The sequence below is a fragment of the Protomyctophum parallelum genome, assembly GCF_964188405.1.
Source record: "Protomyctophum parallelum genome assembly, chromosome: 10".
Taxonomy (NCBI): Eukaryota; Metazoa; Chordata; class Actinopteri; order Myctophiformes; family Myctophidae; genus Protomyctophum; species Protomyctophum parallelum.
The window spans coordinates 1,014,795-1,033,445 of NC_139704.1; the positions used below are offsets into that span (position 1 = coordinate 1,014,795).

At 42.4% G+C, this 18,651-nt stretch overlaps 3 protein-coding genes across 3 annotated transcripts; 1 reads left to right on the forward strand and 2 right to left on the reverse strand.

Annotated features, from left to right (window-relative positions):
• Positions 1 to 1,126: 1,126 nt before the first annotated feature.
• On the reverse strand, positions 1,127 to 8,616 carry LOC310865325 (zinc finger protein 711-like). The gene is made up of 7 exons (XM_083774363.1): positions 8,250 to 8,616; positions 7,649 to 7,766; positions 5,300 to 5,673; positions 4,549 to 4,770; positions 3,534 to 3,816; positions 2,416 to 2,527; positions 1,127 to 1,550 (listed from the first exon to the last, which is right to left on the reverse strand). The coding sequence occupies exons 1-7, from the start codon at positions 8,370 to 8,372 to the stop codon at positions 1,325 to 1,327; spliced, it is 1,458 nt and encodes a 485-aa protein (XP_083630489.1). The 5' UTR covers positions 8,373 to 8,616; the 3' UTR covers positions 1,127 to 1,324.
• A 528-nt stretch (positions 8,617 to 9,144) lies between these two features.
• LOC310865330 (EKC/KEOPS complex subunit LAGE3-like) lies at positions 9,145 to 10,321 on the forward strand. The gene has a single exon (XM_083774370.1). It carries the CDS (start codon positions 9,158 to 9,160, stop codon positions 9,512 to 9,514), a length of 357 nt encoding a protein of 118 aa, XP_083630496.1. The 5' UTR covers positions 9,145 to 9,157; the 3' UTR covers positions 9,515 to 10,321.
• A 1,049-nt stretch (positions 10,322 to 11,370) lies between these two features.
• On the reverse strand, positions 11,371 to 18,553 carry LOC310865324 (uncharacterized protein). The gene is made up of 3 exons (XM_083774362.1): positions 18,336 to 18,553; positions 16,382 to 16,529; positions 11,371 to 12,785 (listed from the first exon to the last, which is right to left on the reverse strand). Exons 1-3 carry the CDS (start codon positions 18,453 to 18,455, stop codon positions 11,530 to 11,532), a joined length of 1,524 nt encoding a protein of 507 aa, XP_083630488.1. The 5' UTR covers positions 18,456 to 18,553; the 3' UTR covers positions 11,371 to 11,529.
• Positions 18,554 to 18,651: the final 98 nt, after the last annotated feature.

Consider the following 18,651-nt stretch of genomic DNA (forward strand, 5'->3'; position numbering starts at 1 on the left):
CCAATGCCGTTTAAACCATTGGATCTCAAATATCTTCATGTCAAGGACCGCCAGATTAGTATGTAGGCTAATTGTCCATGTATCCCCCCAAAACATGGTTTGTGCTGCTAAAACGATTCCGAATATTAAATGTTTTGGAATACTTTGGAACATTTTTTATTTAATATATTATTATTTATTTAATAGCAGATTATTTAATAAGCACAGAACGAGTCGCACTGTGTCATGTTGTGAGCTTAAACTGTAGATCTGATATTTCAGCCTGATCGCGCAGAAATACATATATCTGCACAGAATTGCAATTCCTTGCATACATGACTAGAAAACCCACATACATGTACATATACAGTGTAGTACTACTGAGTGCTATTTCACCGTGGCTGGTTGGGGATGGGCTGGTAATCCAATCTGGCAGTGTGCCACGGGTTCGACTCCCGATCCCGACGGCCTTTACTGCATGTCACCCCCCCCCCCCCCATCTCTCTCCCCATTTCCTGTCAGGCTACTGTCCATACATTGACACGAAACAAGACAGGAACGCCCAAAAACGTCACAGCCGGTTTTTTAACAAGACAGGAACGCCCAAAAACATCACATCCGGTGTTTTACCCCGGGCAGAATTTTCTATGGCTGCCAATGCAACTTTTTTCAATCCTTAATCACATACGGCAAACACCTATGCCGATAATATCTAACTTGCGGAGGTAACGTGCCTTGTCCGCGGGCAACAGATCTTTCAACGTATGGCATTGCAAATACGTTAGATAATCGCTACTCTGCGCAATATTGTTTTGAAAATGCCGCAAATTGCATTGCAGTGAACGAGAGCAAATCACAAATCACAAATCTTACCCCGGGGGGTGGGCGGAGCCGCGGAGTCGCAGCTGACGCCCCTCCCTCCGCTCTGATGACGCGTTGTTATGTCAATGTATCCCTCCATAAAAAAATAAATAAAGGCGAAAGCCACAAAAGAAAACAAAAAAAATGTGGCAACACTGGACAGTGTCCATGATGTTTTGTATATCGTTGCTGTCTGGTGGAAATCATACAACTCCAAAACTATTATTGTCATTTCATTTATTATTATATATAAAAAAATAACAATACTTGGCTACTAATAAAAAATAAACTAGCAGGTATACAAGCTCATATCATATTTTTTAAATAAGGAAAATGAAAAAGAGAGCGTTTTCAATTAAATACAAAAATAATTTGTATCTGAGCCAGTCCTGCATCCTTTACTTAGTTTGGAGTGCCGCTTTTTCCACTTCAGTGGCATATGATTTAAAAATATAAGTCACAGCTCCGACTCGCTAGTCAGGGACTAGCGCTCTTCTCGCGCCCCCTCGACCGCCGTCTTGCGTCTGAGGTGGACCTTCTGGTGGGCCTTCAGGAAGTCCAGCAGTCGGAAGCGCTTGCCGCAGTCGGAGCAGCCGTGGGGCGTCTCCCCCGTGTGGATGCTGCGGTGGCGAGCGAGGTTGGTCTTGGAGTTGAACGTGGCCTTGCACGCGCTGCACGCAAACAGCATGTTGCTCCCAACGGTGGCAGGGCTGTGTCAACGATCACCACATTTTTTTAGACCACGGGTTTTAGTTGTCATACAAAATGTCGTTGCTGTTGGGAGGCAGAAACCTCACATTTCCTTATTCTAACTTTTTGCGTTTTTATTATTATTATAACAAATTCAAAAAAATCAACGCCCTACTTGATCATTTTGACATCGACACACAAAAGCACCAAAAGTAGCAGATGTTGGAACACAGCGTGAAGGGACACATTTTGAGCTTGTAGAATTTGAATTTGAATCCTGAAAAGTCCGTTTTGGACATATGAGGTTTCCACCTGACACAGACGATATACTTTCTATACTTAAAAAATCGTTTTCCAAAATAGTGAAAATAACTGATCAACAAGCTCACTTACAATGTGGCACAAAATATGTTTTTTTTTTTACAGAATGATGAACAATTCTGTTGATTACACAAAAATAACTGATTATCTCGAATAATTTGTGATCATGTAAAAACTGTGACTATTTTCAAACAGTGTTATTTATGGCAAAAGCATTTCTGGGGTCCCCAGCCAAAACGTTGAGAACCCCTGCATTAAAGGATGTGTTAACACTGGTTTCTAAAAGGGGAGGTACATGTAATTTAGTACATATTTTCGCTGGTGCCTTACACCTTAATGTCCCTAAATGTCTTTGCCTTTTCTTTTTACTATTTTGACAAACATTTTTAAATAGTTCAAATAGCCGATCTACAAGCTCACACCGTGTTGATGTATATCGGCTATTTGAAGTATTTTTCATTTTGTGTTATCCTTTTAGCGTTAATGTCTGACTGTACCATGTGCTGTTTCCATGTCTGACTAATAAAGTATTCAATTAATCAATCAATCAATGGCAAGACCTACCTGGCAGCATGCAACCTTTTCTTGTGTGCGCTCAGCGAAGACTGGTACGAAAACTTCTTTCCGCAGCCCAATACTTCGCAGACAAATCTCTTCTCCTTTCTGTGGGCGTCCCCTGCAAGGTTATTGCATGAAGTTTCAACATTTACATTTATTTATTTACGTTATTTAATTTTTACTTCATGTTGTTTGTTTGAATTGGTTTTTAAGTTGTGTTTTGCTAGTTTTTGTTTTGTTGTTAAGTTTCTATTATAATATGCATATGTATTTGTTTTATTGTAATATGTATATCTCTGCTGTCGGGAGAAACCACCTAACTCCAAAATGTTCATTTTTCTGAAAATGAAAAATAAAAACTTTTCAGGAAATTAAGAAAACCTTATATATTCTTTTAAATAAAACAATACTGCCTCATCCAAGTTGGTTTATATTATAATTATAATTTATATATTGTCAATGACTTGCATGAGAGGGGGAGAGGTGGTGGAGTTAGCTGTTTTAGCAGACAGTTTGAGGTTCCAATGGAGTTAAGAGGTTAATGGAGTTAAGTGTTTTTTTTACTACTTTTCATTGGGTCAATATTTATAAGTAGACATATTTCATATAGGCCTACACCCCAAATACTAGTCTTACAGGACATAAATTATAGGCTAAAACTAAGGACATTTTCTCTATGATTGCTGTACATTTTTGTTGGTTAGTTAGTTGTTAGTAAATACGCAATACCGTTTCAATTACTTTTTAGTAAAAGCCTTGTTTTTTATAATTATTGCAGTCAACAATTTATATATATATTTTTTTTTTAATAATTTTAGTTTTTGCTACTTCTTTAGTTTTAGTTAGAGCTTGAAGCCAATTAACAAATCTCAATACTGATGTATTTTTGTTAGGCCAAGTCCCAATCTGTGATTTCTAGCAGCCTGAAGTAAAGGGAGCCATTCACATTAGCACTCCGTTTCTTATAAACAAGTATCACAATGACGTACAGTATGTACAGTAGATGAGATGGTGAGCAGCCATAGAAATGCAGGGCAAAGCGATGCGTTTTGAGTTTGTAGATCTGATTCTGCCACTTTAAAATGGGATTTCTGAAGTCAGAATCCATGAGTAACTATAATAACCTTGGTCCCTTGGCGATGGATGATAGTGTTTGTTGGCCATGTGGAACTTGAGGTTCCGGTAGATCTTGCCGCAGACGGGACACAGCTGCTTCAGTCCGACGTGCGTCAGTTTGTGTGTCTTGAGGCCCTCGGCCTGCGTGAAGCCCTTGCCACAGACGTCGCAGTGGAATGGCCGCACGGCGGCGTGAATCAGCTTGTGGCGCTTCAGGTGTCCCAACTGGTAGAAGGCGTTGCCGCACACGTCGCAGACGAACGACTTGTCGGTGTGGGTCAGCTTGTGCACCTTCAGCAAATAAGAGACAGATCATTTAACTCAGTGCTTCTCAAACTTTGTTGTCAAATATTGACATAAATTAGACTGCGGAAAAGATACGCCAGGGAGTGGGACTCCCATATAAGAGAGGAGTCCGACTCCTACGGACGTAGCAGTGATTCTCAACCATTTTAAATTCAAGGACCCTCAGCATTTGATATGCATTATTAGGCCACAGACCCGAATTTGGACCCGAAAGGATCCATTTGGTTCCTTTCCTAACTATCAATCATTTGGCTGGGGACCGCCTGGAACTCCCTCAAGGACAGCATTACAAAGTGTTTGTTTCTATGTCAGTCGTTCTTCGATTTTTCAAAAATAGCAGACCTACAAGCTCGTAGCGCGCCACTCGGTGGCGCGCTATGAGCTTGTAGGTCTGCTATTTTTAAATAGCTAAAGCATAACGTAATGCTAACACCAAAAAGGGTTCCCGCCTAAAATGGGTTAATTGGACAAAACACGGCCCCCCTCACTCATTAGGAAACCAATATCAGCCACCAGAACCAAGGACGGGTGTTTTCGATGAATCTATCATGGTTAAAATGGAGTTTGAAGTTACAATGGGTTTTTGCATAGGAAGGTGGCAATATTAATCTAATCTAGTAAATACTGAATCAAGCAATTTGTCTGGTATGGAGGGTTCACAAAAGCCGGGGTGGACATTAAAATAACCCCAAGCATGTTACTTTCCAAAAGACGGACCTTGAGCTGGCTGACGGTGACGTAGGCCTTGCCGCAGACCTCGCACTGGAAGGAGCGCTCTCCGCGGTGCCAGCGGTGGTGACGGTCGCGGTGTGGCTTGTGGCTGAAGACCTTTGGGCAGTAGTCGCAGGCATAAGGCTTCTCCACAGTGCTGTGCACGGTGCGAAGGTGGCGATGCAGGTCTAGGTGGGCCGAGAAGACGGTGCCGCACATGTGACACACCTAGACAATTAAAACCTTAATTAAGTCTCAGTGTCGAGGTTTGAATGCATTTGGCTACAGAAATCTTTTTTTGTATTTTTTTCTTTTTTAAATGGCAAGCTTTTTTTGAATAGCCAACGTATAAATGGATAAAGTGCTTTAAATGTTTGCGATGCTATTATTACCGTAACTACTTGCCACAATTTAATTACCTTTTTACATGTATGCTCATCATGTCATCTTTATAATTTATGTTTTTATTTCAAAGCACATATGCTTGTCGTAATGTGCTACATAAATCATCTCTGTTGGGTGGAAACCTTATGTCTAAAACGGTTCAGAATTCAAATTCAAAAACAGCAAAAAATAGCAGATCTACAAGCTCAAAACACAACCTTGCGGATCTGCTACTTTTGAAGCTTAGTTTCGTGTGACGCTAGCCTGTAGTACGATCACGTAGGCCAGGGTGTTATCACAAAAGTTATATCACCGGAGATGGAGAGGTTTCTGCTCGACAACAACGAATTTGAAGATGAAAAAGAAGACATACGTGCCGAGTGACCCGAGTCCACGGCCATATACGACGTGCCGAGTGACCCGAGTCCACGGCCACGCTGGCGGCGGCCGATTCTGCCCCGTCGTCGCTCTTTGTGCTCCTTCTCGTCACCGTGGTCGTCATCGCCGCTGCGGTCGACCTTTTCCTCCTGGACGCCCGTCTGGTCGCGCTGAAGGAGGAGGGCGTGGCGGCCGAGGTGGAGCGGACGTAGTGATGGTCGAGACCCACGGAGAGGGCCACGGAGGCGGAGAGGGCTGGCTGATTGGATTGGCTGGGAGGAGGAGAGCACGGCGCCGGGTCACTCTCCACCTCCTCGACCTCTGCCCGCTCCTCCTCCTCTTCCATCAAACCGCTGCTGTGGTTTAGGCCTGGGAGGTGGAAACAAAAAAGGAGTGGCAAGAGCCGCAACAACAGACTATGGCTAGCGACTGTCACTCAGACAGATTTGAGTTAAACATGGTAGCTTTAAAAGTATAGATATTCAAAGATTTGCACAAATCAGTTTTCAATAAAAAAGTGTTTTAATCCACTATGACTCAGAATCTTTCCGCCATCTTGGATCTGTCCTCGTCTCCCCAAATGAGTGAATGCAACTGGCTGCACAACACTGACAGCCAGTGGCGCTGTTGCACAGTTACAATCGAGAAAAGATCCAAGATGGCGGAAAGATTCTGAGATTGATTGATTGAAATATTTATTAACAGTTTGCAGAATTACAGTACATTTCAAGCACAACTCAATACAAAGACTGTTAACTGTGAGTGGGCGACCCAATAAAGCATTACACTTGTTTACAAGAGGGTCCACCATGTTCAAATCATCAAAACATTTAGAGACATACAAATAGACACTTCTATATAGCCAAATAACAGAACAGGAATTCATCATAAAGGAGGAAAAAAAGGGAAAAGAAAGGGGTGGCTGGTGGGGGGAGGGGATTCAGATTCTACGGGGGCCAGTTTCGAATTGCAGCCGTCCGTAGGTGCCCTTTGAGAGCGGTTTTGAAGGAGTCAAGGGATTTGCATGTCTTAATGACTGTTGGTAGGGCGTTCCACATTTTGGTGGCATAGGAGCGGAAAGAATTTTGTCCCTTGTTTGTGCCGAATCTGGGTTGCACATGGTTTGTTGCACTCCCTCTACAAGGTACATGGGTATCTTGGTGGTGTAGCGAATCTTGTGGACCAGATCCATTGCAAGATGCTGTACTCTGTCATCGACCCTAAGCCATTCCAGCCTGTCAAAGTGGGCAGGGGTGAGGTGGGTTCGGGGGGTGAGGCCAAGTAGGAGCCTGACCAGTTTATTTTGGGAAGTTGTTTTAAGGTGCTGTGGTACCAAGAGGTGCATGCATAGTCAAATAAACCTTGTACGAGGGCTCCTGTTAGGGTCTTCAAGGTGTTTTTGTTGACCAGTGAGGAGATCCTGTAAAGGAATCTTGTTCTTTGGTTGACTTTTTTGATTACGTTGGTGGCCATTTTATCACCGGAAAGATTAGCCTCCAGGATGGAACCTAGGTAGGTAATTTCATCTTTTCGTGTGATAATATTGTCACCAACTCTAACCAAGAAGCCATCTGCCTTGCTGAGGTTACTATTTGATCCAAAGAGAATGGATTCAGTTTTTCCCAGGTGTAAAGATAGTTTGTTATCAGCGAGCCAGGTGCAGATTCTCCCGAGTTCAGAACTGAGGGCCTTTTCAACCTGCAGTTTGTTCCTGTCCGAGACTAGCAGTGCTGAGACAGAATGGATTATAACAATTCTATTGAAAATGGTCCTGAGCAGTTCCGCGGCCAGGACCACGGGCGAGTTTGCTTACACTCTTGTAGATTGAAAATGTCAGAATCGATCAAATCTATAAAGTCTAAATCTTAGGCTATCTGAGAGCCTGCTTTACTTAGTTTGTGATGATTCTAAGTAAGTAGTAATACTCATGAGACCTCTTCCTTTGGCCCGGACTGTATGATGAAGCGTTTGGAAATCGCGGAGGCAACGGTCTGGTAACGCGAGACTAGCGTAGAGCAGAAGCCTATTTCCTGTTTCTGTAGCGTGAGTCAGCATCATGTACGCCCCCTAGTGGACATGATGCTAGTATGTCACAGGGCCCCCAATCCCCAACCCTTGATGCTGAATGCCAAGCAGAGATGCACTGAGTCCCATTTTGTAGAATATTTGGCATCACTCTGCCGTCTCAGGACGGACACTTCATCCACGAGGACACCGTGATGATTCTAGATCACCACATAAGTTACACACAATACACAGTGACAGGACTACAATATTATGGTAGGTATCGGATGTTGTGGTTCCAGTTCTCTGTACTCAACCCCAACGCCACACAACAGCAGACCTTCAGTATGATGGTGTAGCTGTAGCCGGGTGAGTGGGTCCATCAGATCTCTGATCAGCTTCATTATGGTGTTGGACGCCTCGATGCATTTTAACTTCACCACGTGATCCAGTTCACCCTGAAACAAAAGCCAGGACAAAAGTACTTTACGGGCTATATTCTGTTGGATTCTAAACACGTTGGGGACCAACACGGGTTCCAAAATAAAAATGGACCCTTCCGGGTATAGGTGTGTAACTCTGAGGGTCCATTTGCACACTCTCAGAGTTAAAAAAAAACATTGAGGATTGTATAGTGCTGTAGATTGGCGTCCTGTCCCAGAGAATAAATAAGGTATCAAAGTGGCCTATGTATGCATTATTATTATTAGAATAACGGTTCTTCTAACAATTAATTATATCATTCGTTGCCGTCGGCCAGAAACATTAGAAATTGAATACATATGGATGCAATTATGGCTGTCATTCTAGGGCTTATAGGGGAGGGAGGTTTTTTCAGATGCAGCATGAAAACACTTGCTAAAAGAACCGATCTGCTCTAGCGATGCGACGTGTTGTTAGTCAAGTACTGTAGTCATATCAGTTGTTTTTTTGAGTAGTACCTGTTCCTCTTCTTTCACGTTGCTTTGGACAGCAGCGCTTGACTTTATGTGTTTTAAGACCGCCATGGTGAAGTCATTCATTATTACAATGAGTTGAGTGTTAAAAGACTCTAAACTCAGCATGCTGAAAACACAAACAGGTCGCTGTAGCCTGTAGTTTGTTTATGATCTAGTATCAAACAACGCTTACGCTTTAACAACCTGTTTAGCAGGCAGCAGCCAGCAACTGAACTGGGGGAAGTTTAGTTGGGGAACTCCTACACGTCATTTCCGGCAACATCAACACGTGTAAAAAGAAAAAAAAGAAAAGGAAAGTAGTGACCGGTACCTCGATTAGACCTTCAAAACAAAACGTGAAATGTTTATATTATAACATGATTGATTAAGCTAGGGTCCTCCATAAATAGACACATTGAAATTAGGCTAGGCTACTACTCTCAAACGGTGCATGATGCATGGAGGCCAAAGGCCAGTTATGACGGCACATGAATTGAACAATGTGGACCCTGTTGTAAACAAGTGTAATGCTTAATTGGGTCGTCCACAGTTAACAGTCTTTGTATTGAGTTTGTGCTTGAAATGTACTGTAAATTCTGCAAACTGTTAATAAATATTTAAATCAATCAAAAAAACGTGTACTATGACGACAACATCGATTACGTCATATAATACGTCGTCACGTGTGCATAAAAGGGACACAATTAATTTTCTCCCGTTCCACGACCACTACTAGGCACAACACCGCTGTTGGTCCTCTGATAGGTCACATGTAAGTTAAGTACATTTAGAACATGCCTAAACATTCGATAATTAGTTTTATTTTGAAGCACAGTACCGGACGCGAACCTTCATTTTCTTCTGCCGCGTTAACTTGACTACAGTACACACACACACACACGCGCGCAGCAATGGCGGCGCCCTGCAGTGACAACAAGCAAAACTACCACCGCCAAGTCCACCATCATCAGGGCCAGGGGACGTTGTTGCAGCTCCGCCTGGAGGTGCCGTTCCCCTCCGCGGCCGAAGCCACCCTGGCGCTGCGCTCCCTGCAGCCCGACAGGGAGCCGAGGGCAGGCCGGGGCGTTAGCAAGGAGCTGGCCGTGTCCGGGAGCGTGCTGTCCGGCCAGTGGAGCGCGGACGAGGCGCGGACCCTACGGGTCTCCGTCAGCTCGTTCCTGGATCACCTGACGCTGGTTCTGGAGACCTTGGCGGCGTTTGGACCCCCCGTTTGTGCTCGCTCCTCTCTGAACTCACGTCAGTGCTAGTGGTCCTTTCTCATGTCAAGGAAGGACCCCCCCCCCCCCCCCCTGAAGATGCTTTTTCAAGGGACCCCCTTAGTCAGACAATCTAAAAGTATTAACTTTCCAAATACAAATATTTTTCTAAAAATGTGGTTGTATATCTGCTATTTTTGAAGTAGTAGCCTACATGGATTAAGTTATGGTGTATTAACATTTTGCCTAGAACTCCCTCAAAACCCCTGCTGGTCCCCAGACCCCACATTGAGAAAAAGGACAATGCTACTGTCACTGTCTATCACATGGACTTTGGACTTATTGAAAATGCAAGATCTACAAGCCTCAGCGGTGAGCTTGTAGATCTATTTTCGCTGCAGAGCATAAATGAGGCATATGTTCACCTGACTGTTTCTATTTTATATGTTTATCATGTCATGACACTTGTTGAGCTGTATGTAATAACATATTAACATGTTTATCATGTCATGACAGTTAGCTGTATGTAATAACATGTTTATCATGTCATGACAGTTAGCTGTATGTAATAACATGTTTATCATGTCATGACAGTTAGCTGTATGTAATAACATGTTTATCATGTCATGACAGTTAGCTGTATGTAATAACATGTTTATCATGTCATGACAGTTAGCTGTATGTAATAACATGTTTATCATGTCATGACAGTTGAGCTGTATTAACATGTTTATCATGTCATGTCAGTTGAGCTGTATTAACATGTTTATCATGTCATGACAGTTGAGCTGTATTAACATGTTTATCATGGCATGACAGTTGAGCTGTATGTCAACATGTTTATCTTGTCATGACAATGCTTATTGTACTGTGAAAAAAAAAATGGAAACCAATTTTCTGTTGTGAATTTGGATATACAGTACTGTCAAATCAAATTTAAGGAAAGAATTAGCCACTGTATACTGGCAGAAATACAGATTCATTAAAGGTGATGTTTTTGTGGTAAAACTAGCTCTATTAAGCTCTTTGGACATATGAGGTTTCCAGACTATGTGCATATAGGATAATGTCCCATTCAGGAAGCGTCCCTAGTATCCTCTATAGTTTTGTGGAAAAGCATAGTACCCAATACCCATACCGCATTAACCACTTTCAACTTGCCATCTCTATTTTGGTATTGGTGTTATTATAGAACACTTTCAAAGAATAGCTCTATAAGTCAGTAGAGCTTGTAGATCTGCCGTTTTCACTAATCGTTAGTACTAGTCTTGTGAGCCAGACTGTTGCTTCCCACAATTTTAAAATGCTTCTGTGGATAAAGTGGACGTGACGCCTCCTCCCCACTTCCATATCGTCTTTATAGTAGTGCACATTTTGTCCAAATATAAATCAAAATAATCAAAGGATATAGCTTATTAGCTTGCTGCTTAGAAATGGAAATGAATGTAAAATATATTTGTGAATGGAAATGAAACAAATGCCAGCTTCCGTTCTCGGCTTTCGAGATGTGTTCCAGACTCTATAGTATTCATTCAGAGATTGTAGAATAGTTGTCTGGCTATGCAACACTTAATTCCTTGGGTTAAAGTAAGTGCCATTCATATTTTGTTGTTACCCAAATGGAAAGATAAACTCACATAAGGAACTTGGAAGGATACAAATAACCTTAAAGTGAGCACATGAAAATTATATTAAATATGACAGTGTTGGTGAGCATTTCAATATGATAGTAAAAATACCACTAATTGAAATGAACACAGCACAACATAACAGACTCATTATTAAATATTTGCATGTTTTTATCGTTTACACCCTGAAGCGGAGAGCTTTGCCCACAGAAAGGTAAGGAATATACAGTAGAGGGTTCAGTGTCTTCTTGCTCAGACTCAGACACTTTGGCTGGTACTGGGAACCTACGACCAGACGAGTACTAATTTCTATTAGAGCTCGACCAAAAAAAAGGAACAAAAACAATGCAGTATCGATTGTAATCAATTAAAAAAATAATAATAAAGGTTGTTAAAATAGCCGATCTACAGGTTCAAAAAGTGTAGCTTGTAGAGCTGCTATTTTTTGAAAACTTTTGAACCTTTCTTTTTATTAACAGCAGTAGGAGACCTGCTGCTGTTAGTGTTTTCTATGGACACCATGTCTGATGACGTCCGTCTCTTGTGACCCTGAGTCTGCTCATGGACCTTTAGGAAAGTGAGCAGGCGGAAGTGTTTGCCACACTCTTTGCAGCTGTACGGCATCTCTCCAGAATGGATGCTCTTGTGTCTCGTGAAGCCGGCGCGCAAGCTGAAGGTCTTGCCACAGACAGAGCATTTGTATGGTGATTCGCCCTTGTGGGTGTACATAATATGGAAGCCTAGAGTTTGTTTCCTCTTGTAACTCTTCCCACAGATGTGACAGCCAAATGGCCTCTCTCTCTCGTGTGTGACCTTATGTAATTTGTAATGTGACGGGTGTTGGAACTTCTTCCCACAGACGTCGCAGGTAATTAAACTCTCTTTGGAGTCGGAGACTTCAGAGTGTTTGCCGACCATGTGGTACTTCAGGCCCTCTCGCGTTGTGTAGATCTTGCCACAGATGGAGCAGAGGTGGCTTTCCTTGACGTCGCTGTGGATGGCAGCCTGATGGTTCATCATGTTCTTTGCCTGGTTGAAGCCTTTCCCACAGGTCGGACACTGATACGGCCTCACCTCCTCGTGCACGTGTTTGTGTCGCGTGAGGTGGACGGCGTGGTAAAAGCTCTTCCCACACACGTCACACATGAAGGACCTGTCAAAGTGAACAACTCTGTGTATTTTGAGGTCAGCGGCACAGACATAGGCCTTCCCGCAGATGTCACAGTGGCAGCTCCTTTCTCCAGTGTGTTGCGTCTTCACGTGACGATCATGGTGACCCTTATGGTTGAAGCCCTTGTCACAGTATTCACATTTGTACGGCAGAACCTTGTGAACTTTGAACTCGTGCGCTCTGAGCTTTTTAATGCCAGAGAAGAGCTTCCCACAGGTTTTACACTCTGGGTGTACCTTCCGGTAATGCTCGTCCAGTCGGTACGCGCTGGGGAAAACACTGGTGCACCATAAGCATTTGCACGATTGAGTCATGGGCTCTGGACGTAGTTTGAGAGCCTTCTTTCGGCCATAGACTGTGATCTCATCTGCAGATGCCAGGGATGAGAGGAGAAACGAGGACCGGGCGTACTCGTGGTCTTGGTGCCTGGTCAGGGTGGGAGGGGACTGGGAGGGTGACATCGTCACATCATCCAAGTCATCATCCCCGTTTCCTGGGTCCTCGTCACAGGGTTTGTTTATTCCTGCAAGGAGAGCATGAAAAGTGAAGTTTAATGCACAGACTGAAATTATCTGTGGGTAAGACCACTTTCTGAGAGGTTTGGGTTGTTTTCTGACCTTATTATGGGCAAACTACTCCATTCCATGAGTTATTTCGCTCCGTTGTATTGTTTATTAGCAATTTAAGAAATAAAACCAAAACTGGCCCTCCCACCTAGGCCAGAAAGGTCTAGCGTTAGCTCAGGCTACAGACACAAAGTGTCTTCTAAAGTGTCTCCCGCAAACACGTCCATTGTGTATGTTTTTAGTGACAAGCGGACGACATCAAATCCATTTGTTTACATCCCCGTCGTGGCTCAACGGCATCCAATAATACGCTTCAGGAGTGGGTGTACAGTTTTGGTCCAATCAGATCGTTTTTTTACTCAACGCGAACAGCAGTGATTCGGTCGGCGTAGCATACCTACCGGATCTTCTTTCTTTAACACAAAAAATGCTGGAAACGTATCCATACGCTTTATTAATATCGAACGCCGTACGCGCGAAGCGTAACTATACGTTTTATACGTTTTTTTATTGCTTACTGTACATCAACGTCCTATGCTCCAGGACACCGAAGAAAATAACAGCTTTCGTCTCCAGGAAGCTCCAATATGTGATCCGGGAGTAAAAAGCCCCTCCCTCCTGAAAAGAGGTCTGTCTGTGGCGAAGACGCTCCCTCCTCCAATGCCTCCATTACACGTATGGGTCTGCACGGCAACGGCATAGACCAACGCAGATGTCAGGGCATCTAAAATGGAGTTACCCATACTCTAGTGTCTGTGAATACACTCGATTCCCCCTCCCCTCCTGTTTCTACATGGTTTCTCCCGAGGAAGCTTTGTGGGGGGAGTCTCTTGATCGCTTTGGCAGTTTGAGTTCCCCCCCCCAGGCCCCACTGCGCCTTGCGATCGCCTTGCACCGCTCACTCATTCTCGGAAAAAGATATAACGCAGTCGTGTCGATTTGCCCTCTGCCAGTATATAAACCAAGAATAATCTTCAACGATCGCCATTTCATAACGTTTTCAACACGCACACGGCACACGCCATGATCAACTAACTGCCTGGCTACGTCTTCAGTCTTCACCAGCCATCGCTATCCGTTGTGTGTATCGCCATCGCGTCTTCACTTTGTTTGTTTGGGCAAGAAGCACGATCAGCGATGGAAAAGAGCTTTATATCCACGGCAGATAAGTAATGACGTATTATCGAAGGACCGCCATGATCAACTTACTGCCTACGTCTTCGTCAGCCAATGCAGCCATCATCGCTATCCGTTGTGTGATTGTGGATGTAGGGTGTAGGCTATATCCACGGTATCGAGAGAGACGCCCGGCTGTGATATAGGTCTTATCACTGCAATTATAATGAATAAAAAGGCTACAATCACACAACGGATAGCGATGGCTGCATTGGCTGGTGACAACGTAGCCTCGGTCCCAGGCAGTTAGTTGATCATGGCGGTCCCTCGATAATACGTCATTACTTATCTGCCGTGGATAAAACTCTTTTCCATCGCTGATCTCTGCTTCTTTGCCCAAACAAAGTGAAGATAGCGTTGTCCAACAAAGCAGCCAGTTATTTGATCATCTCTCTCTCCTGTGCTTCTTTCCTCAAACATGTCCAGACATGTCAACCTCAACCACTAAACTCACCGATCCAGTAACGCATCTCACCGTTATACTATCGTTCTGAAGGCAGATATAAAAATAAACATAAATAAATTATTGTCATATACATACTACACACTGAATGAAAGCCCTAATTGTCTACTTTTAGGAGGAAAACAAATACATAATATTGATCCCATGTACAGTTTGTCAGGCTATTGAATGCAGTTGTTCAGGTCCAACTATTATTCACAAAATAAGGCCTATAGCGACATGTACATATTATATACCGTATGAAACAGAAGACCCTCTGCTTTCATAAGAAAAAAACTAATACTGTAATAATAATAAAAATCACACCCCTGTGAAGTGAGCATTTCCTCATGAAGTTATCATAGCGAGTTATAAAGGTTTAAAGTCACAGAGATTGACAGGCAGATATAAACATAAATAAATTATTATCATATACATACTACACACTGAATGAAAGCCCTGAATGTCTACTTTTAGGAGGAAAACAAATATACAAATATATACAAATATAGTTTGTCAGTAATTGGCTATTGAATGCAGCTTGCGCCCACCAGAGAGGATTTCAGAAAATGCATGGACCAGAAGAACTATTATTCACAAAATAAGGCCTATAGCGAAATGTACATACTATATACCGTATGAAACAGAAGACTCTCTGCTTTCATAAGAAAAATACTTCTACTGTAATAATAATGAAAATCACACCCCTGTGAAGTGAGCAGTGCAATGTTGCGCAACATTGCACTGCTCACTTCACAGGGGTGTGATTTTCATTATTATTACAGTAGAAGTATTTTTCTTATGAAAGCAGAGAGTCTTCTGTTTCATACGGTATATAGTATGTACATTTCGCTATAGGCCTTATTTTGTGAATAATAGTTCTTCTGGTCCATGCATTTTCTGAAATCCTCTCTGGTGGGCGCAAGCTGCATTCAATAGCCAATTACTGACAAACTATACATGGGACCATGTGTATTTGTTTTCCTCCTAAAAGTAGACATTCAGGGCTTTCATTCAGTGTGTAGTATGTATATGATATTATTTGTGTTCATTTTTATATCTGTCTGTCAATGTCTGTCAACTTCAACCTTCCATATCTCTGCTGTTTTTTCAAGCGAGCAGCGTGCCTTCAAAAGCAGGTTTTAGAAAAAGGTCAATATCTCCAGAATGGAAGATGGTAGAATCATAATTTTTTTTTTAAATTGAAGTGGACATGTTTGGCCTACTTTTTATTTATGCGATGTGATTCTAGCTATAAGAGGCCCCTCGCTGTGGGCCCCTAAAAAGTTCAAAAGTCCAATGTTAATCGCTTAGCACCAGCAAGCCTGAGCAAATAGAAAACTCTAGCATACAATGTGTTAAAAAGAATTTACATTTTTTTATTAAAAATAAAACCGTCAGAATCAGCTTTTGTTGCGTTGGTTTATGTGCTAAAAGAGTGATTTTGAGAGCTGTTTCCCCGTTACAATGGAAGTCAACTTTTTTATTTCTTAAATTGCTAAAAAAAACAACACAACGGAGCGAAATAACACATGGAATGGACTAGAAAACAACCGAAACCTCTCAAAAAGTGGTCTTACCCTTTAAATGGACTGTCACTTACATTATGTTTCATGACTCTTAACTCTACACATTGGCCACTTCTATATGCACTTTATTCTACTTCTATGCTCTTATTCTCTTTAACTGCATTGATGGGCTTGCTCACAATTAAGAAGTTCACCCTTACTCTTTATCATTGTCGATAATATTCTGATGTTGTCATACAAAAAATGCTTAATAAAAACAGTATTAAAAAAATAGAGAAGTTCACCCTTGTAGTGTGACAATAAAGTTTGATTCTGATAGACAACCTAGATCTCACATGTTCAGTTTTCACTATGAGATATTTGGTCTGATTTGATCTCTCCTCTTTCAGAGGTGTTGTCTCTGTACCATTTGTGTCGATGTGTAAGTCTTCTGTCTCTTCACTTTTGATTGAAGGTGGATCATGTTGTTTTGTTGTGGTCAGCAGCTCAACAATCCTCAGTATCTTGTCGATGGCCTCCAAACACAAACCATCCAACAGTGTATCCAGCTCTTCCTGAAACAATAAACACAGAACATTCAAGCAGCAGTAGGTTGAAGTAGGTCGGGAGTGGCTTATTGTCGGTATCAGCCGGTAACACGCATGATTGATTGATTGATTGAAATATTTATTAACAGTTTGTAGAATTTACAGTACATTTTAAGCACAAACTCAATACAAAGTGTGAGTGGACGACCCAAATAAGCATTACACTTGTTTACAACAGGGTCCACATTGTTCAATTCATCAAAACGTTTAGAGACATACAAATAGACACTTCTATGTAGCTAAAGAACAGAACAGGAATTCATCATATAGGAAGCAAAAAGGGAAAAGATACATATACAGTGAGGGGAAATGGGGCGGGGGGGGATTCATATTTTACAGAGGCCAGTTTCGAATTGCAGCCATCCCTTGCCCTTTGAGAGCGGTTTTGAAGGAGTCAAGGGATTCACATGTCTTAATGACTGTTGGTAGGGCGTTCCACATTTGGTGGCATAGGAGCGAAAATAATTTAGTCCCTTGTTTGTGCCGAATCTGGGTTGTACATGGTTTGTTGCACTCCCTCTGGTGTTGTGGACTTCGTTTACATTAAGGAAGTATTTAGACAGGTACATGAGTCTTTTACTACATTATTGTCAACTTTGACTGAATAGACGTTTTCTGCCAGAACATTCAAATGGATATGATTGATACTAGATGAAAAGAGCTGTCCCCACTCCCCACGTCACGGCAATGTAAGGCTACTCGCCACATAGCCCCTTTCGGGACCCTACATAAAGCTTTTCTGAAATTTTGATGAGTTTTATGTTGGGTCCCTGGTCATAACTATATTTTCGTATGGGAATTCCGGAACGCGGAAGTAAAAATGCTCTCTAAGATTGAATCTGCGCCGTGTGACGGTCTTTTTTTGCTTGAGTTATTCTGAATTCGGGAACTTTAAGTACCTATACATCCCGCTGCGAATATATCCTGTGGCGCGGAAGCCGTTAAGTATTTTTAATCTTTGTTTGACCGATTTGGTCGCTTTATTTCTTCTTGTTTGTTTACCGTTTATTGTACCGCCTCCCGGTGTGCGGTTGGCTTGTGCGGCTACGTCCCTGCCTCTGATCTGCTCTGTCATAGCTATAGCGCCACTAGCTAGCCAGATAGGCGGTACAATGAGGTGTCAATAAACAAGGAAGGAAAAGAAGAATCCAAGCTTCCAAATCGGGCAAACATATATTAAAAATACTTAACGGCTTCCGCGCCACAGGAGATATTCGCAGCGGCATGTATGGGTACTTATACTTTACATATTCAGAAAGCCTCATACTGAAGAATATCGTCAAAGAGCGCGGGGAGGCGGTAAACATGTAAACATGAGCCAGTAAATGTTTTAATCAGGTGGCATGGACGACGTGGAACAGGACCCAATGCACTGGGTCGAACAAATGTCAGAAACTTCAGTAGCATTGGGTTCTGCTTGGAGGGCTACTCGCCACATTGCTGTGACATCATGTCAAGTTGTCAGGGACCCCAAAATGAATTGGCATGTATTTTGGTCGCAGACCCCAATATGAAAATATTTTTTCTAAATGTCCTTGTGGTATACTGATTTAGATGCTTTCTTTATTACCACATTTTGCTGGGGACCCCTGGACGGCTGGACCATGTTTACCTTTTCTGTATTAGGGAAGTCGGTAGTCTCCCCAAAATTAGGTTAAAGAAGGAGCTATTCTAGGGCTAACATCTCCTACTAAATGAATGCATACTAACTGCAACTTACTTGGGTGTCGTATCATGACAAAATAACAGAGGATACAAGGAAACAACATTTACCAGATTTTCTTTCACGTTGCTTTGGACCGCAGCGCTTGACTTTATGTGTATTATGATCTCCTTGGTGAAGTCATTCATTATTCCAATGAGTTGAGTGTTAAAACACTCTAAACTCACCATGCTGTCGTTTTAAAACACTGCTTTTGGCGTTTTATCTTTAGTTTAAAAACACAGAAAGGTAACTTTATATTCTATTTATCTAACAAACAGCAGCACTGAGCACGGCTGCCTACTCTCTCTGTGCTTGGGACAAACCCCACCCCTTCCGGCAACGACAACACATCCGTAATTGCCTCGATTAGGCCTTCAAAACAAA